The sequence below is a fragment of the Oxyura jamaicensis genome, chromosome 2 (genome assembly GCF_011077185.1).
Source record: "Oxyura jamaicensis isolate SHBP4307 breed ruddy duck chromosome 2, BPBGC_Ojam_1.0, whole genome shotgun sequence".
In the NCBI taxonomy this organism is placed as follows: Eukaryota; Metazoa; Chordata; class Aves; order Anseriformes; family Anatidae; genus Oxyura; species Oxyura jamaicensis.
The window spans coordinates 110,789,357-110,802,326 of record NC_048894.1 but is presented as its reverse complement, the minus strand read 5'-3'; the positions used below and the strand labels follow the sequence as shown (position 1 = coordinate 110,802,326).

At 43.4% G+C, this 12,970-nt stretch overlaps 1 protein-coding gene across 14 annotated transcripts in view; it reads left to right on the top strand.

Moving 5' to 3' along the window:
• ZNF521 (zinc finger protein 521) overlaps positions 1-12,970 on the top strand; it is a 232,119-nt gene that overhangs the window by 188,513 nt on the left and 30,636 nt on the right. For all 14 annotated transcript variants that reach the window (XM_035316383.1, XM_035316380.1, XM_035316377.1 and 11 more), the window contains one exon: positions 12,353-12,484. In XM_035316383.1, coding sequence (XP_035172274.1) covers positions 12,353-12,484 — 132 coding nt within the window. The remainder of the gene's footprint in view (positions 1-12,352; positions 12,485-12,970) is intronic.

The following is a 12,970-nucleotide window of genomic DNA, read 5'->3' as shown; positions in this document are numbered from 1 at the left end:
TTTTGCCAGGGTATATGGTATTTCAGTTCAACAAGTGAACTTGTTCACATATTGGACAAATTGTCATAAAGTTAAGAGATTAAAAAATTGCCCCACAGCAAGGATGCCCACAGAAACTTTGTAAGTCCTCATGATAGCTGTAGAAATAAATACTCTAACTTTTTTCTTTTTTTTTTCAATAATATCTGGGATTGCTCTGCAAAGAGAATGGCTGCCTTCACTGGCAGCCTTTTTTCCCTGATTAAACATGAAAAACCCTAGGTCCGCAAGTACTTTGTGTGTCTCCTTCCATTCTTCCTCTTATTCTTCAGTTGTGTCACTGCTGTGTGTGGATAAATAAAAAATCATCAAGAATGCTGATATCATCTTCCTTTTCCCCTTTCCCTCCTCTAACTTACAATAATGTGGGGCAAAGGTCTACTTAACATAACACAGTTACGATAACTAGTACATTTGTATTTCTGCTCTGATGAGAGGTCTGCTGTAGTGAGACTCATCCACTGTTGCTGCTTCTTCTCAGCAGTGTTAATTATTCTTCAGGCTCGTGTAGCATGCGTATGGAAACACAAAATAAGCGATCAGGGAGTTGGATATTTTTGGGTTTATTTGTTGTGTCAGTGACACTTCCACTCTGACACAAACTCACAGCACAACACTCCTGATCTGTAATGAGGTTGTGTCCCATGATGTATATTAAAAGCACTAAATAGTCCCTTGCTCATTCAAAATCCTAATTTATCTGAATTAATTTTGTGTCCCCCATTTCATTTGGGTAAATTAGGTTTCACAGTTTCACAATTTGATCACAAGTCTCACAATGTTCAGTGCTTCTTTTTCAACCTGAGCCCCTGAAATGACACTATTGCATCAAAATCTCAGGCTTCATTTAAAAAAAAAAAAAAAAAATCAAATACTTGCTTTTGTTGTTAACAGAGAAACCCTCTGAGTGATAACTGCCCCACCTTGAATGCACAAGCCAGAACTCAAAGCTTACACTTGGTGAAATCACATGATTTTGTACCCATTCACATGATTTTGCAGTTTATGGCATTTACAAATCCGGTTTGAGCAGATTGTTAGACCCCCTGTTCATGCATCCACAGCATCACAAGGCTTGACTGGGTCAGCTTCAGATTGTGTAGGGGAGACTTGCGGTTCCTCAGGCGGGGAAGCACAGTTCTCCTGTGAATCTTAATGGTTTGCAGGCATAATTGAGTGGGGATTATGTCTCAGCTCCAGTCTTTCACTGTCTCAAAAGGGGATTTCTCTGAGATGTGTGACTGCCGTGCAGCGGGTGGGTGGCCTGTGCCGTCCTGCGTACACCTCCTGCCCCAGCTCAAAGATGGCCGGAGCCCAAGGCCGGCCCTTGCAGTGCTGTGGAGCCCTGCCACTGCCCAGCATGTCCCCTGCGGAAGGGCTTACGCCAACCAAGGAGCGATTTCTGCTGGCAGGAGGAGAGGAAGTGCTGTGCAAGGCACTTGGCTGAGGAGCTGGGCATGGCTCGGCGAGCAGGCCCCGCAGCCAGCACAGGCCGGCTGGGGCGCGGGCAGGCATGGGGCCGCAGGCACCCGCCAGGGCTGGAAGATGAGCGCGGGGCCAAGTCTCCGTCATGTCACCTGCTGGGCTGTGGCCTTTTACTGAGCATGGCTGCAAGGAGCCGAGGTGGCAGCATCCGGCCAAGGAGAATGGTGTCGAGTGATGCATTTCAGGGAGAGGTGAAAGAGCAGGAGAGGGGCAGCTTGGCTCCTGCCCCACTGCCCCAGGGAGAGGAGGAGGATGGTGGCTTGGAAGAAACCCAAGCAAAACCCCTGTCTTCTGACCCCCACCTCCTCCCCACTACTCCTAAGAGTGATCCAAACCCTCCTCCCACTATTTGTTCCCCCCCCCCCCATTGAAATGAACCAACACATGCATACCACCCCACACAATGAAAATGCAGTGGGTCTTTTGGAGACTATTTCAGCCAACAAATGCAGTCTTGTAAGTTATTTATTAGAGTATGTCTTAGTAAGAGGATAATGCCATATAGTGGTCAGCCAACTCTCTCTTGCTGTTACAGTCATGTTTTTCATATCACATTTCAGATTTCCTCAGAGCCTTACAAGTGTTTTTTTGGTTTTTCAGTGATGTTAATCACCTCATAGTCATTTAATGTCATGCTACATTTTTCTCCAGCTCTGTAAGTTTTATCTAGAGAGGATATATGCTGACCTGACAGCCTATACATTTATTTTTCTCAAAATAGTGCTGTATTTTTTTTCCTTTGGTAATATGCTTTGATGCCTTATAGTTGTAACCTGCTGTTCTTTTTAATTGCTTATTGTTATTAATTATATAGTAGTAACATTGTTGGCTTGAGACAGTTGGCTGCAAAAATACATCTATCATTATTGCCATTGGAGCTGCACTAAATTACCCAAGCTCTGTCTGGAAATGAATGCTTTGCATTTTTTCAGTGAAATCTAAATGAGTGTTAAATCAAGACTTTTTTTTACCTCTTCCCCTCCAACTAGGTTTTGTGCCCTTGTCCTGCTTCTCCTCTCCACCTCCACCCCTCCATCAACTTTCCTTTGCAGTCTACCCCTTTCCTTTCTTATTGTTGCTTCTATGTCTCTTCTCCTTCCCCAGCCAGCCCCCTCTAACAATTCTTTCCTTTCTTGCTTCTTCCTCATTGTTGCCTGTCAGTCATACATCTCTTTTCAGCCAACTTTTCTCTGTTTCCTCTGCTTTGTTGTTTTTCCTTTTTTTCTCTTATTATTTCATGTTCATAACTTTTTCATCCTGCTACCTGAAAGTTCACTGGAGAGTGAACTCCTCAATTGCTACAATAGTGGAAAATGGCATCTTTGCTTCAGTGGGGAATTAGGTTTGGTTGGAGTCATAATATTCCTGTACAAGGGGCGTGTAGAATTAGAAAAACATAAACACAAACATGTTACTGCATATAACAAACAGGAGAAAAATAAGTAATTGCCCCTCATTATTCTCTTAGCCACAAACCAATGGACTGTTAGTACAGAAATCCCAACAGCTGTTTGTTCAGCTCCATATGAAGTCTTAGTACCAGCAGAGATAGTGGGAAGGAGAGTGGAGTAGGTTTCAAATGAAGTCTGGTCCTTTTTTGATATGTGAGCCCAAAGCTGCTTGCTTGCATTACAGTAGGATCAAACAGAGAGATAGGGAAAGGTTAGTGCAAATCAAAATTGAGGTTTTTCTCTTATGCTTTCCTAAATAAAACAGCAAACTAAGACGAGCAATAAAAATAATACTTTATATAATACTTTATATTAAATGTAGCTTTATCATTTTCATACATTTTCTGTACAAGGAGATCTGCCCTAACTGGCAAAGCGGTTTGCTGGGGTGAAAAGAATCTAATTAAATGCCCAGTTATCAGCATAGACCTGAGGGCCTTAACAGCATGAACCGCTTCTTCCTCACTGTTCTTTCTGAGGGCTGAAGAAGGGGCTGGTGGGGGAGGAGATGGAGGTTGAGAGAAAAGAAAGCAGGGTGTTGATACACCCCTAAATGAATTTAAGATGTGGATCAATACCCCAGCAACTGCCACTCATTTTGAAGTGGTCCTTAACAATATAAGAAGGTGCCAAATAATCTGTGCCTCGTATAATGACATTCAGATTTGGAGAATAAATTATCAATAGTAGCTGATATGTTAAAGAAATGCAAGGAAGCATTGGCATTTCTTCATACTAATAAGTCAAAATCCAATAATACAGTAATACAGGAAAGCCCCATTTTATTCTATTTTTTTTTTTTTTTTTTCCATTTTACCTCACTTCCCCCCTCCCTTTTAGGAGTAAGCAGGCAATCCTTTGTAGGTAGAATAAACAGCATGTCAGCATTTAGTGATTTTATCTTCCAGATAAGGCTTCACGACAAAAAATAATAATAATAATAATAAAATAATAATAATAAAAAAGGCAGTCCTGACCCTTTCTATATAGTCAGAACAAGAGAACAAGAGAAATAGCTCATGAGAGTTGTGGAGTTGTGTACAAAACATAATTTCTACTGCTGGTCCACCATGGGGTAAAATTAATATTGACGCTTAGGTTGTCTCCATTCAGGAGATGTTTTCCTGGTATCCCTAACATCAGAATAGGTTACATTTAGTTTATGCAACATGAAATATCCTCCCCTATTTAAAAACTTGTGTTTTCTTTGTGCAATAGTCACAGAATCTCAGATGGGTGGGCCTGTAGTAGGTATTGAACAGCTAATAACAGGGAAAGCTGGTTTTCCAACCAGAAAGCAAGAACAAGAAAAATAGACTGTACCCTACACAGTGAACAGAAATATTTAAATGGAATTAACAATGCTGAAAAAGCCAAAAGGTGTTACTTATATTTTACTGTTCTTAATTCTTCTGAATATGAATGTGACATTTTTATTTGTTTTTCCCCCTACAGTTTGATTAAAGTGTTAATAACTACTTTACCCAGGCAATCTCTGAGCCATTCAAATTGTAATTTTACTTTGCTAGAGAAGATTTGGACCAAAAAACTTCCTTGTTTGGAAGAAATAGGCACTTCCCTCTTGGAAAAGAACAAAGAAAACTCAGTCAATTTTAATTCTGACACTGTGTGTGTAACAATAGGCAGATGAAGCAGGGCCTGATTCTTCGTCCAGCTGAATTTAAGAAGAGAGTTGTCATGCTCTGAATGGGGTGAAGAAACAGACATTCGTTAGCTCTGGGCTTTAGTTTCTTTATCTGTAACATGCAGATAATAATCCATATCTCAGTGTGCAGCATAAGGATGGAGGGCTTGACCTTGTGCATTTCGTCAGAGTTTAGTCCCACAAAAAGTCTAGATGAGAGCCTAGTGCAACAAGAGGCCTGTTCCCCTGGGCTGGTCATGCCAGCATTTGAAGGATCAGTCTCCAAGTTTTTAATCATTGCTTACTGAGTGCTTTTAGAAAAGGTAAACGTTGAGCTGGATCATCTGTCTACAAATATCTCATACCACTCAGCTTATTCCTGCCAGTTTAAATTCCTTTTTATATCCCATGGTAAAATTGTTTCCAAAATAAGCTCTATCACATGGGATTTTATTGCATTGATATAGTGTAACCTTGTAATGTGTATAGCTACGTGATGCAACATGGATTTTGTTTTTTTTTTTTTGTACAAATTTTAATGCCTTTTCCTGGTGCAGTTACAGACAAGGAGTAGCAAATTATGCATGTCCCATCAGTCGGTGATAGCCCTGTTGCTGAATTCCTGAACTCTCTCCTGGTAGTCAGTTGCCCAGAAAATCCTGTTCTTTGATGGAGAGGGCATTTGTTGCATTTAAATCATTCTCACTTGAGCTGAAAACATGACAGTTATTAAGGAACAGACCCTGCCAGTCGTCGTTTGTATATTTTAATCTAGCCTCACCATAGCTAGATAATTCGTGGTTTTAATGGAACATACAAGGCACATGTGGTAAGAAGAGTTCACTTACAAGCAGCCAAAGTGAGTGCAACCAAGCAAAAAAGTGAACAGTTGGTGAAGTGAAATGCATCCCTTGCTTCAGACAAAAATACAGTGGAATGAAAGATGCAGTAGACTGGCTTTCCCTTAAGCAGATCTAATTTCAAAATCTGGCCCTGGAGAGATGAACTTTTGCTTTAATTGAGGAGGTGGATCCCGGCTCTTTGTCACTCCATCAATCAGCACCCTTTGCTGTAGCTGTAGCAGTAGCAATGCTCTACAGAAGGCTGTCACATTTATTCCCTACATGTAGACTGAGGTTTCCTACCTGCTGCTGTTGGGAGCCTGCGTGGCCCAGCCTCACCGTCCTCTTCCTTCTAATTCTGGCACAATTTCAGTAGCCAGTATGCCTAGGTAGAGACAGAGTCGTGGCCTGGTCTCGACTTTCCCTTGGGGAGACTAACATTGTTGGTGTTAACTCTAGGGTTCGTTCCTTGAGTCTCGTCCACCTTCTTCCTCAGACATGGGCAGAGCCTTGCCCAAAAATCATTCCTAAGTGAAATAAAGCATTGCTCAGGTTGCAACCTAACGTATTGAGTTTCCCAGTTGCAGAGTCTCTAGCTAAAGTCATGTTTTCAGTTGAAAGTGGTATAAGGAGTAAACGCAGTGCACTGGACCAGCCTGCCCATGCCAGCAGGAGTGTGGCATAGCAGTGAATTGTAGGTAGGCTACAAGTGAAGAAAGGATGAGGAAGGCATTTCCTTCCCCCCAGCCTGCCAAACACCTGCCCTGAGCACTGCAGGAGAAACACAGTTGTGCTTCTGTCTTTCCATCCAACCTTCCATCCTGTCCCAACAGGATACGACTGTTAGGACCTTAAAACCCCCATTTTTCCATGACAGGTTGCTCTCACGGCTGTAAATTCCAGCTGTTGGCTTCTTCCTGCTGCAGATTCCAGCTGTGTGTTTTGCCTTTAGTACATCTTCTTCTTTATCACTATATTCCCATGCTTTTCATGTCAGCTTCCAAAATTAACACTGCGGTGGATAGTGTTTTTCATGGGGGGAGGGGGGGTGTTGTGATCATGTTTGAGAAATTGAAAATGACAGAAGCACCATTACAATCAGGGAGAAATTATGAGTGCGGTGCTAGAGACTTGAGGCGCTGTTCCATTGCAGCTCCAAGCCTTTGAAGAAGTGTTGCGCTTTCCTTAGCAGGTGAAGAGACTTGTCACTCACTCACTCTCCGTGCTGAGACCGGAGACCGAGTTTCTGCCGGGAACGAGGTTGTCTCTGGTGACACGGAGATGCCGACGTGTATGGCCAGCAGAATTACAAAGACACAAACGAACTCAGCACTGTAAAGGAGGAAGCAGGGATGGCTGTATGCTCTGCAAATTACAGCGTTGTACAGTGTGTTTTGTCCTTCCCCTGTTTTCAGCGTGAGATGTTGTAGCCAAGGGGTTAGCTGTCATCCATGGCGTTCCTTCGTTACTCCTCAGATCTCTGGCTTATAAATGTGCACTGCAAAATTAACTCGGGAAAGAATGAAAGCAGTGTGAAGAAGGAGAAATTGGTTTAGGGGCATGGTTTGCTCAGTAAAAAATAAAAAATAAATAAATAAAAATACAAAGAAAACACATGGAATGTGAGAGCTATGCATGCTTCAGACCTGAAAAAAATACAGGGACTGCAGGCCATTTCATTCCTGCGTTGGATGTGGAGGGCAGAGTTTACACTACTTCTTAGCAGACGCTTTTAAGCATGGACCCAGCCTCATGATGATTTACCAGGAGGACATCATCATCCTTGGACCTTTGCCTATAGATTTATTCAGAGTAAAAGGCAGAAGGACCCTTCTGGACAATCTTGAGGGTGAATAAGAGAAAGAGTTACTTATAAACTGTTACAAATTGGTACTCAGTAATGGCTGTAGTGTTGATCAGACAATATAAGAGGGCCCCCAGTGGTTACTGACTTAACAGCTGCATGTAAGTCAGCCAGTGAACATTTGCTTGTAGCTGCTCTAGTTTTGTTTTTATTGAAGAGCAAGAAGCATAAACATGGGACACGCAGTCTAGAGGCTGCTTAAAGGGTTTCACTTGTTAGAAGTGTGTATTGAAATGTCAGGGTCTTCCATGAAATGAATGAGTTGAGCCTTTTGTTGGTAGCAAAAATGGGGCCAGGTCATCCAAAGCAATAGCTGAAGTGGGGATGCAGGGGAGGCTTGCCTGCCCTATGAAGAACACAGAAACTACACACCTGGGGTACCCTCTGAAAAGACAGAGGATCCCCAGTTGTGAGTGTATGCTCGCCACGAACACTGATTTTGTTTGCTTTTATAGCTGGTTATCGAGTTAGTGGCTGAGGTAATGGGCTGCACCTCAATTAAAGCCTACCTACCCCCACTGAAACGTGTAATATTTGTGTAAATATTAAACATTTATATGAACACCGAATGCATTTATTTAGAATTGATTCATGTTTACATTTTCCCATTATCTGAGTAAAGATTACAAATGGAAAGTAATTTACTTGCGCTGAAGTTCTGCCTGCATCAAGCCAAATTAGCTACCAGCAGTGAGTAAACCATCCTCATCCATGTTGCTAGGTCTTCACCAAGTCCAAACTCCTATCCTAACCATGTAAGGGCAACAGTAAGCAGCAGCTCTGTGCTGTGGTACTTTGTTCTTGTCTTCCTTATGGAGCTGTTGGATCCATAATGTGAAGGACGTGCTGACTTGTTTTACGATGTACCACATCGGGGAATGCAGCACGTAGTTTTTTGTTAGATTTGGAAAAGTGCAAGCTTTATGTTAAAGGTTCATTTCTTTTTCATCGTTCAGCAAACTCATTTGTACCGTAATGTACTTTCCTATTCCTCCATCTGATAGTTGGTGCTTTTATACCTATTTTGCAAACCATATTTTTAGTCTAATCCATACAGCGGTTGTCCAGAATTCCATAGCATTGCTTGTTTCTTACCTATAACTCTTAATAAAAAATAGGGCTGTGCCAACCTATTATATCCTTAATAGAATATTCTAATGGTTATTAAATCAATTGACTCTGAATCTCACTTTAATAAATGAGTCAGACAGTATTTTCCAATTACTGTCAGCCGCCACCTTTCCAAAGAGCAGATTATTTTGATTGAATTTTTTAAAGCTGTTCAGCACTTTTTTTTTTTTTTTTTTTTCTTTCCCCACCTCCCCTTGTAACAGCGAAGAGCAGTAGCTCTGTACTGCAGGGAAGGAGAGCCTCTTGGACTGTGTCTGACACTCCTTTCCCTTTCACATTTTTCCGTAATGGAAACTAAAAATGTGATGTTTCACTGGCCTTTAATTTATTAATGGTATCATATTTTGCACTTTCACAGCACCCCATCAAATTGTTTGCTAAACATGAACAGCGAGACAAGGGCCAGCGTGTAAACAGAGCCTTTTGCTTCCTCTTTCCACATCTGGCACCTTTGTTGGAGCTGCCACACCCTGGCTCTTTAATGCCAGTAGGAGATAAAATGCAGGCAGTGCTTTTAAATTCTCTGTGGAAAGCAGAGCAGGGACAAAGCCTTATTCCCGGTCCTTCTGCAGTGCTGTGTGACCCAAACAAGCAGCCAGTTGTGCGCCTGCACATGGATCTTAAACCTTTTTGTAGGCAGATCACAGTGATTCTGGAAGTCTTCCGTGTACAGGAGCTAGTCCTGTGCTCTTCTCCAGCTCCTCTGTCCCACTTGTATTAAAAGTCTTATGGGATAATAATTAGGTCAGCCAATTAAAGAAGAAATTAAAAATTAACACCTCTTCTTTAGGGATGGGTACTCTGAGAAACACAGGCCATGTTGTCATGCCGAAGGTGGTAAGAGTAAGTCAGTGTCAGAGGCTAGAATGGACCCCAGCCCTCCTGGTTCCTGTGCCAATACTATAACCTCATCTGTCCCCCTTGAATTTAAATTATGCTGGTACCAGATTCTTGTATTCAAGGGCTGCAACCTTACCCTTTGTCCCCAGAAAGTAGTGCACAGCAAGTGATGTACAAAAAAATGGGTGCAAAAGAGGGTGAGGGGAGGGGTTTAAAACTCCCTGGGCAGTGAAACTTCAGAAAAAAAAAAAAATATTCTATTAGTTGTACAAATGCAGTCATATTTTAAATGAGGTCTTTAGAACTGGGAGACTAAAAACATTTTATTTTTAAGAGAAAGCTTAGATTCTGCACAAATTGATGTCTCTTGCCTGGGGAAGTTTCCTATCTGCCCCAGGCGAGTGGGTGAGGGGATTTTTCAAACCCTGTTCATAAGCCAGATTTACAACATGCAATAATCAAAGTGGTTTTGATGTTTGTGACCAGGAGATCACCTCAGATCTGAGTGGTACAGGAAATACAATAGGGTCACATTTAATGGGGTTCAGTTCTTCCTGAACAAGTATAAATTGCCTAAAATTAGTTTTGCTTCGGCATCAGGAGTGCATGCCTTTCTTACATTTCCCTCATTAGGTAAGGTAAAAGAAAGATAATTAAAAAAAAAAAAAAAAAAAAAAAAAAAGCCAATTCTGTCTATTCTGTCTTCTGTAGCTCCAAATAAAAATGTTTCTTTTTAGGAAGTCTTTCTCCCCTGGAATGTTTGAAGAAGTCCCCGTTCAGCGTTCCCCTACTCTAGAATGATTAGCGTGGTTCATTTACACTTTGCCAACAGTAACTCTGTGATTTGAGAATTGGCATCGATTATCTTCACCCTGACATGTGGGAGATCCTGCGATGGAGCTCCCTTTGTCCTAATTGCTTTGACTGTGTGTATCAGCACAAGCAGTTTGATGAAGAAACTTCACCCTATAAGCTTTCTGGCCTGCAGTTATCCTTTTGTGGGGGCTTTCAGTGTCCTCAGAACTGACTGCTTTACAATGGCCACGGCAAGATCTGAGTGTAGCAGGCATGATCTGATCACATGTGGTAATCTGTACGTTCCTCGTAATTGACTTGCAAGTTCAGGGGAAAGGGGCATTTGTGTGTGGCTTGTTGGGTCTTCCTCCCCTTTTCAGTGTGCTCTGCTCTTCAGCTTCACTCACAAATGTGGCTTGCCTGTTTGGAGCGTGTGGTGTACCGCCTGCCTCACAGAATATGACTGTCTCTCTTAGACGTACAGACTGGTGCATGTCAGATCTTTTCCCTCGTGCGTCCCTTCACGCTGCTTGTATAGGCCATGGTCACCCTCCCTCAGCAGCAGCAAAAGCAGAGCACTCTGGAAGCGATGGTGGAAACCACAAAATCCCAGGCAATTCTTGAGACTCCACAAAAACACACTCCCTGCTAAGGAAATAGCATATATTTGATAGGTGTTTGCTAATGTATCTCTGGAGGGTTATAAAAGGTGTCACCTACCTGATGCATCCCCCTGTAGATCTGCCCCTGGGAGTCTTCTGTACAGAATATGTTCAGCCCACACGGCCTGCCTGCTGGTGTGACCAGCTGGGCGAAACACACACCAGCAGCCTCTCACCCTCTTCCCCCATACCCAGAGAGGCTGAAGTGGTGAAACAGCCACAACTGACCTGAGCCTTCCTCCTGTGCATGATGTTGGTAACAAAACCAGGAGCACGGTATTGACAGGACCTTCTTCAACCAACTTCCAAAGCAGCCATGCCATTTCCCTTCACCCCACCCCAATTTGGGGCAATTCTTTGTTGTTTTTACTCTAAGTTAGTAGGGATCACTAGAGGACTCGTGACCCTACTCAGCTGGGTGAGCATCCCGTCAGGCTTCCTTTAATTTTGGGGTGCCATACAAAGCTTCCCCCACACCCAACAGCAGTTGCCAGCTGCAAGCATTAGCTGCTATGGCTCCTAATCACTGCAAAGGGTGGACAGCACGAGGTGCAGGTGTTTGGGGTGGGCAGGGTGCACTCCTGCGTGGCTCCTTTCACCTGAGAACCGGTGAGGAAAGGTGCCGGTTGCCTGGCGCTCCCTCCTCGTTTGATTGTTGGTAATCAAATACAGTATTTACCTGCGAGATCAATGCCGCTGGTGTAGCACACTGGTGACATACAGAAGGACCTTTTCTAAGCCGCGCTGTGGGAATTGAGGCCTCTGCGGCAGGGCTGGAAGCCACTTCTTACCTAGCAACTGTTTCTAAGTAGGACACAGCCGCGGCCGCCCTCGTGGTGGAGCGGATGAGTCCCGCAGCACCCTCAGGAAGGGAACCGGCCGCGAGGCGCGGGGCCTTCGGAGGACAATGGGAGGAAACGCAGGAACAAGCAGCAGGGGATGGGAAGGGTTTGAAAGCCACATGACATTGATGGGGGAGCTGCATCAGGAAGCACATGGGGACTTTTCGGAGCTGGTGTGAGGGGAAAAATGCAAATAAAGGAGAAAAAATAGCTGGGGCTGTCGGAAGGGGAACTGGGAAATCCTGTGGCTTCTAAAAGGTTTTGTGCATGCCAACAAGACTGGGAACGTGGTGCAGGAGTGACACAAGGGTGTAAAACACCCTCCCCTGTCACCCCACTTATTAGAAACACCACTGTCAGCCAAAGTGGTAAATGCGTGTGCGTTGGCATTTCCTACCCTTGGCAGGTGGGGTGGCCTGTGAGCAGCATTCAATTCCTCATGCGCTGTTTTGGAAATGTTCTCATTTGTATGGGGTGCTTCTGGTCCCGTTCATCGTTTCCTACTGAAGTCTAACACTACATTCCTATCTGGTGGTAATTGTATTGGGAAAATCTGTGCTTTTAATGCCCAGTTAAACTTCCTACATGCTGAAACCTTGCAGATAAATGAACACTTTAGCAGCCGTGGATGCTGAGGAGCATCCAGTTTCCTGAGCTTAGCAAAACAAAAAGCCTGTTCGGTTCATAGATCATGTTGGACATGCTCTTTGGTAAGGGCTATGGTGAATTTTATTTCTCCTTTTGTTTCTCCCTCAGATGAAGGACTGAACCACGAATGCAAGCTCTGCAATCAGACGTTCGACTCTCCTGCCAAACTTCAGTGCCACCTGATAGAGCACAGCTTTGAAGGCATGGGGGGCACCTTCAAATGTCCAGTGTGCTTTACAGGTAGGCGATTGCTGCTTGTCCCACTCATGCCCTTAGCTCATCTGCGCAGAACTCCCACTTATAATTGTGCCATGTGTTGGCTTTAGGTCAGTTTTAGGAGCAAACATTGCATTTATGCTCAGTAGTAATATTGATTAGAAACGTTCAGAAAGCTGAGCTTCTTGGAAGGTCAAGCATCCATCTGAAAGAACAGCATTTCAAGCCCTTCAGCTGGAGGTTTGTGTTTTTTATAATTACATAATGAGTCCGTTACCTTCCATGGTATCACGTTCATCACCTCCATGTTCTAAACTTGCCAAGTCTAAAACTGCCCATAAATTTGTACTTTAAAGCTACAGATGTTTCATCTAAAATGATACAGTTCAGAGCAGAATTTGGCCTCAAGGGCTGCTAGACATAGCCTGCACAGCAGCGTTCTCTGAATGAGCAAGAAAGCCCACTTCTGTGTGTGTTTGTTGGCTTGTGGTGAGAAGAAACACCCTTGTA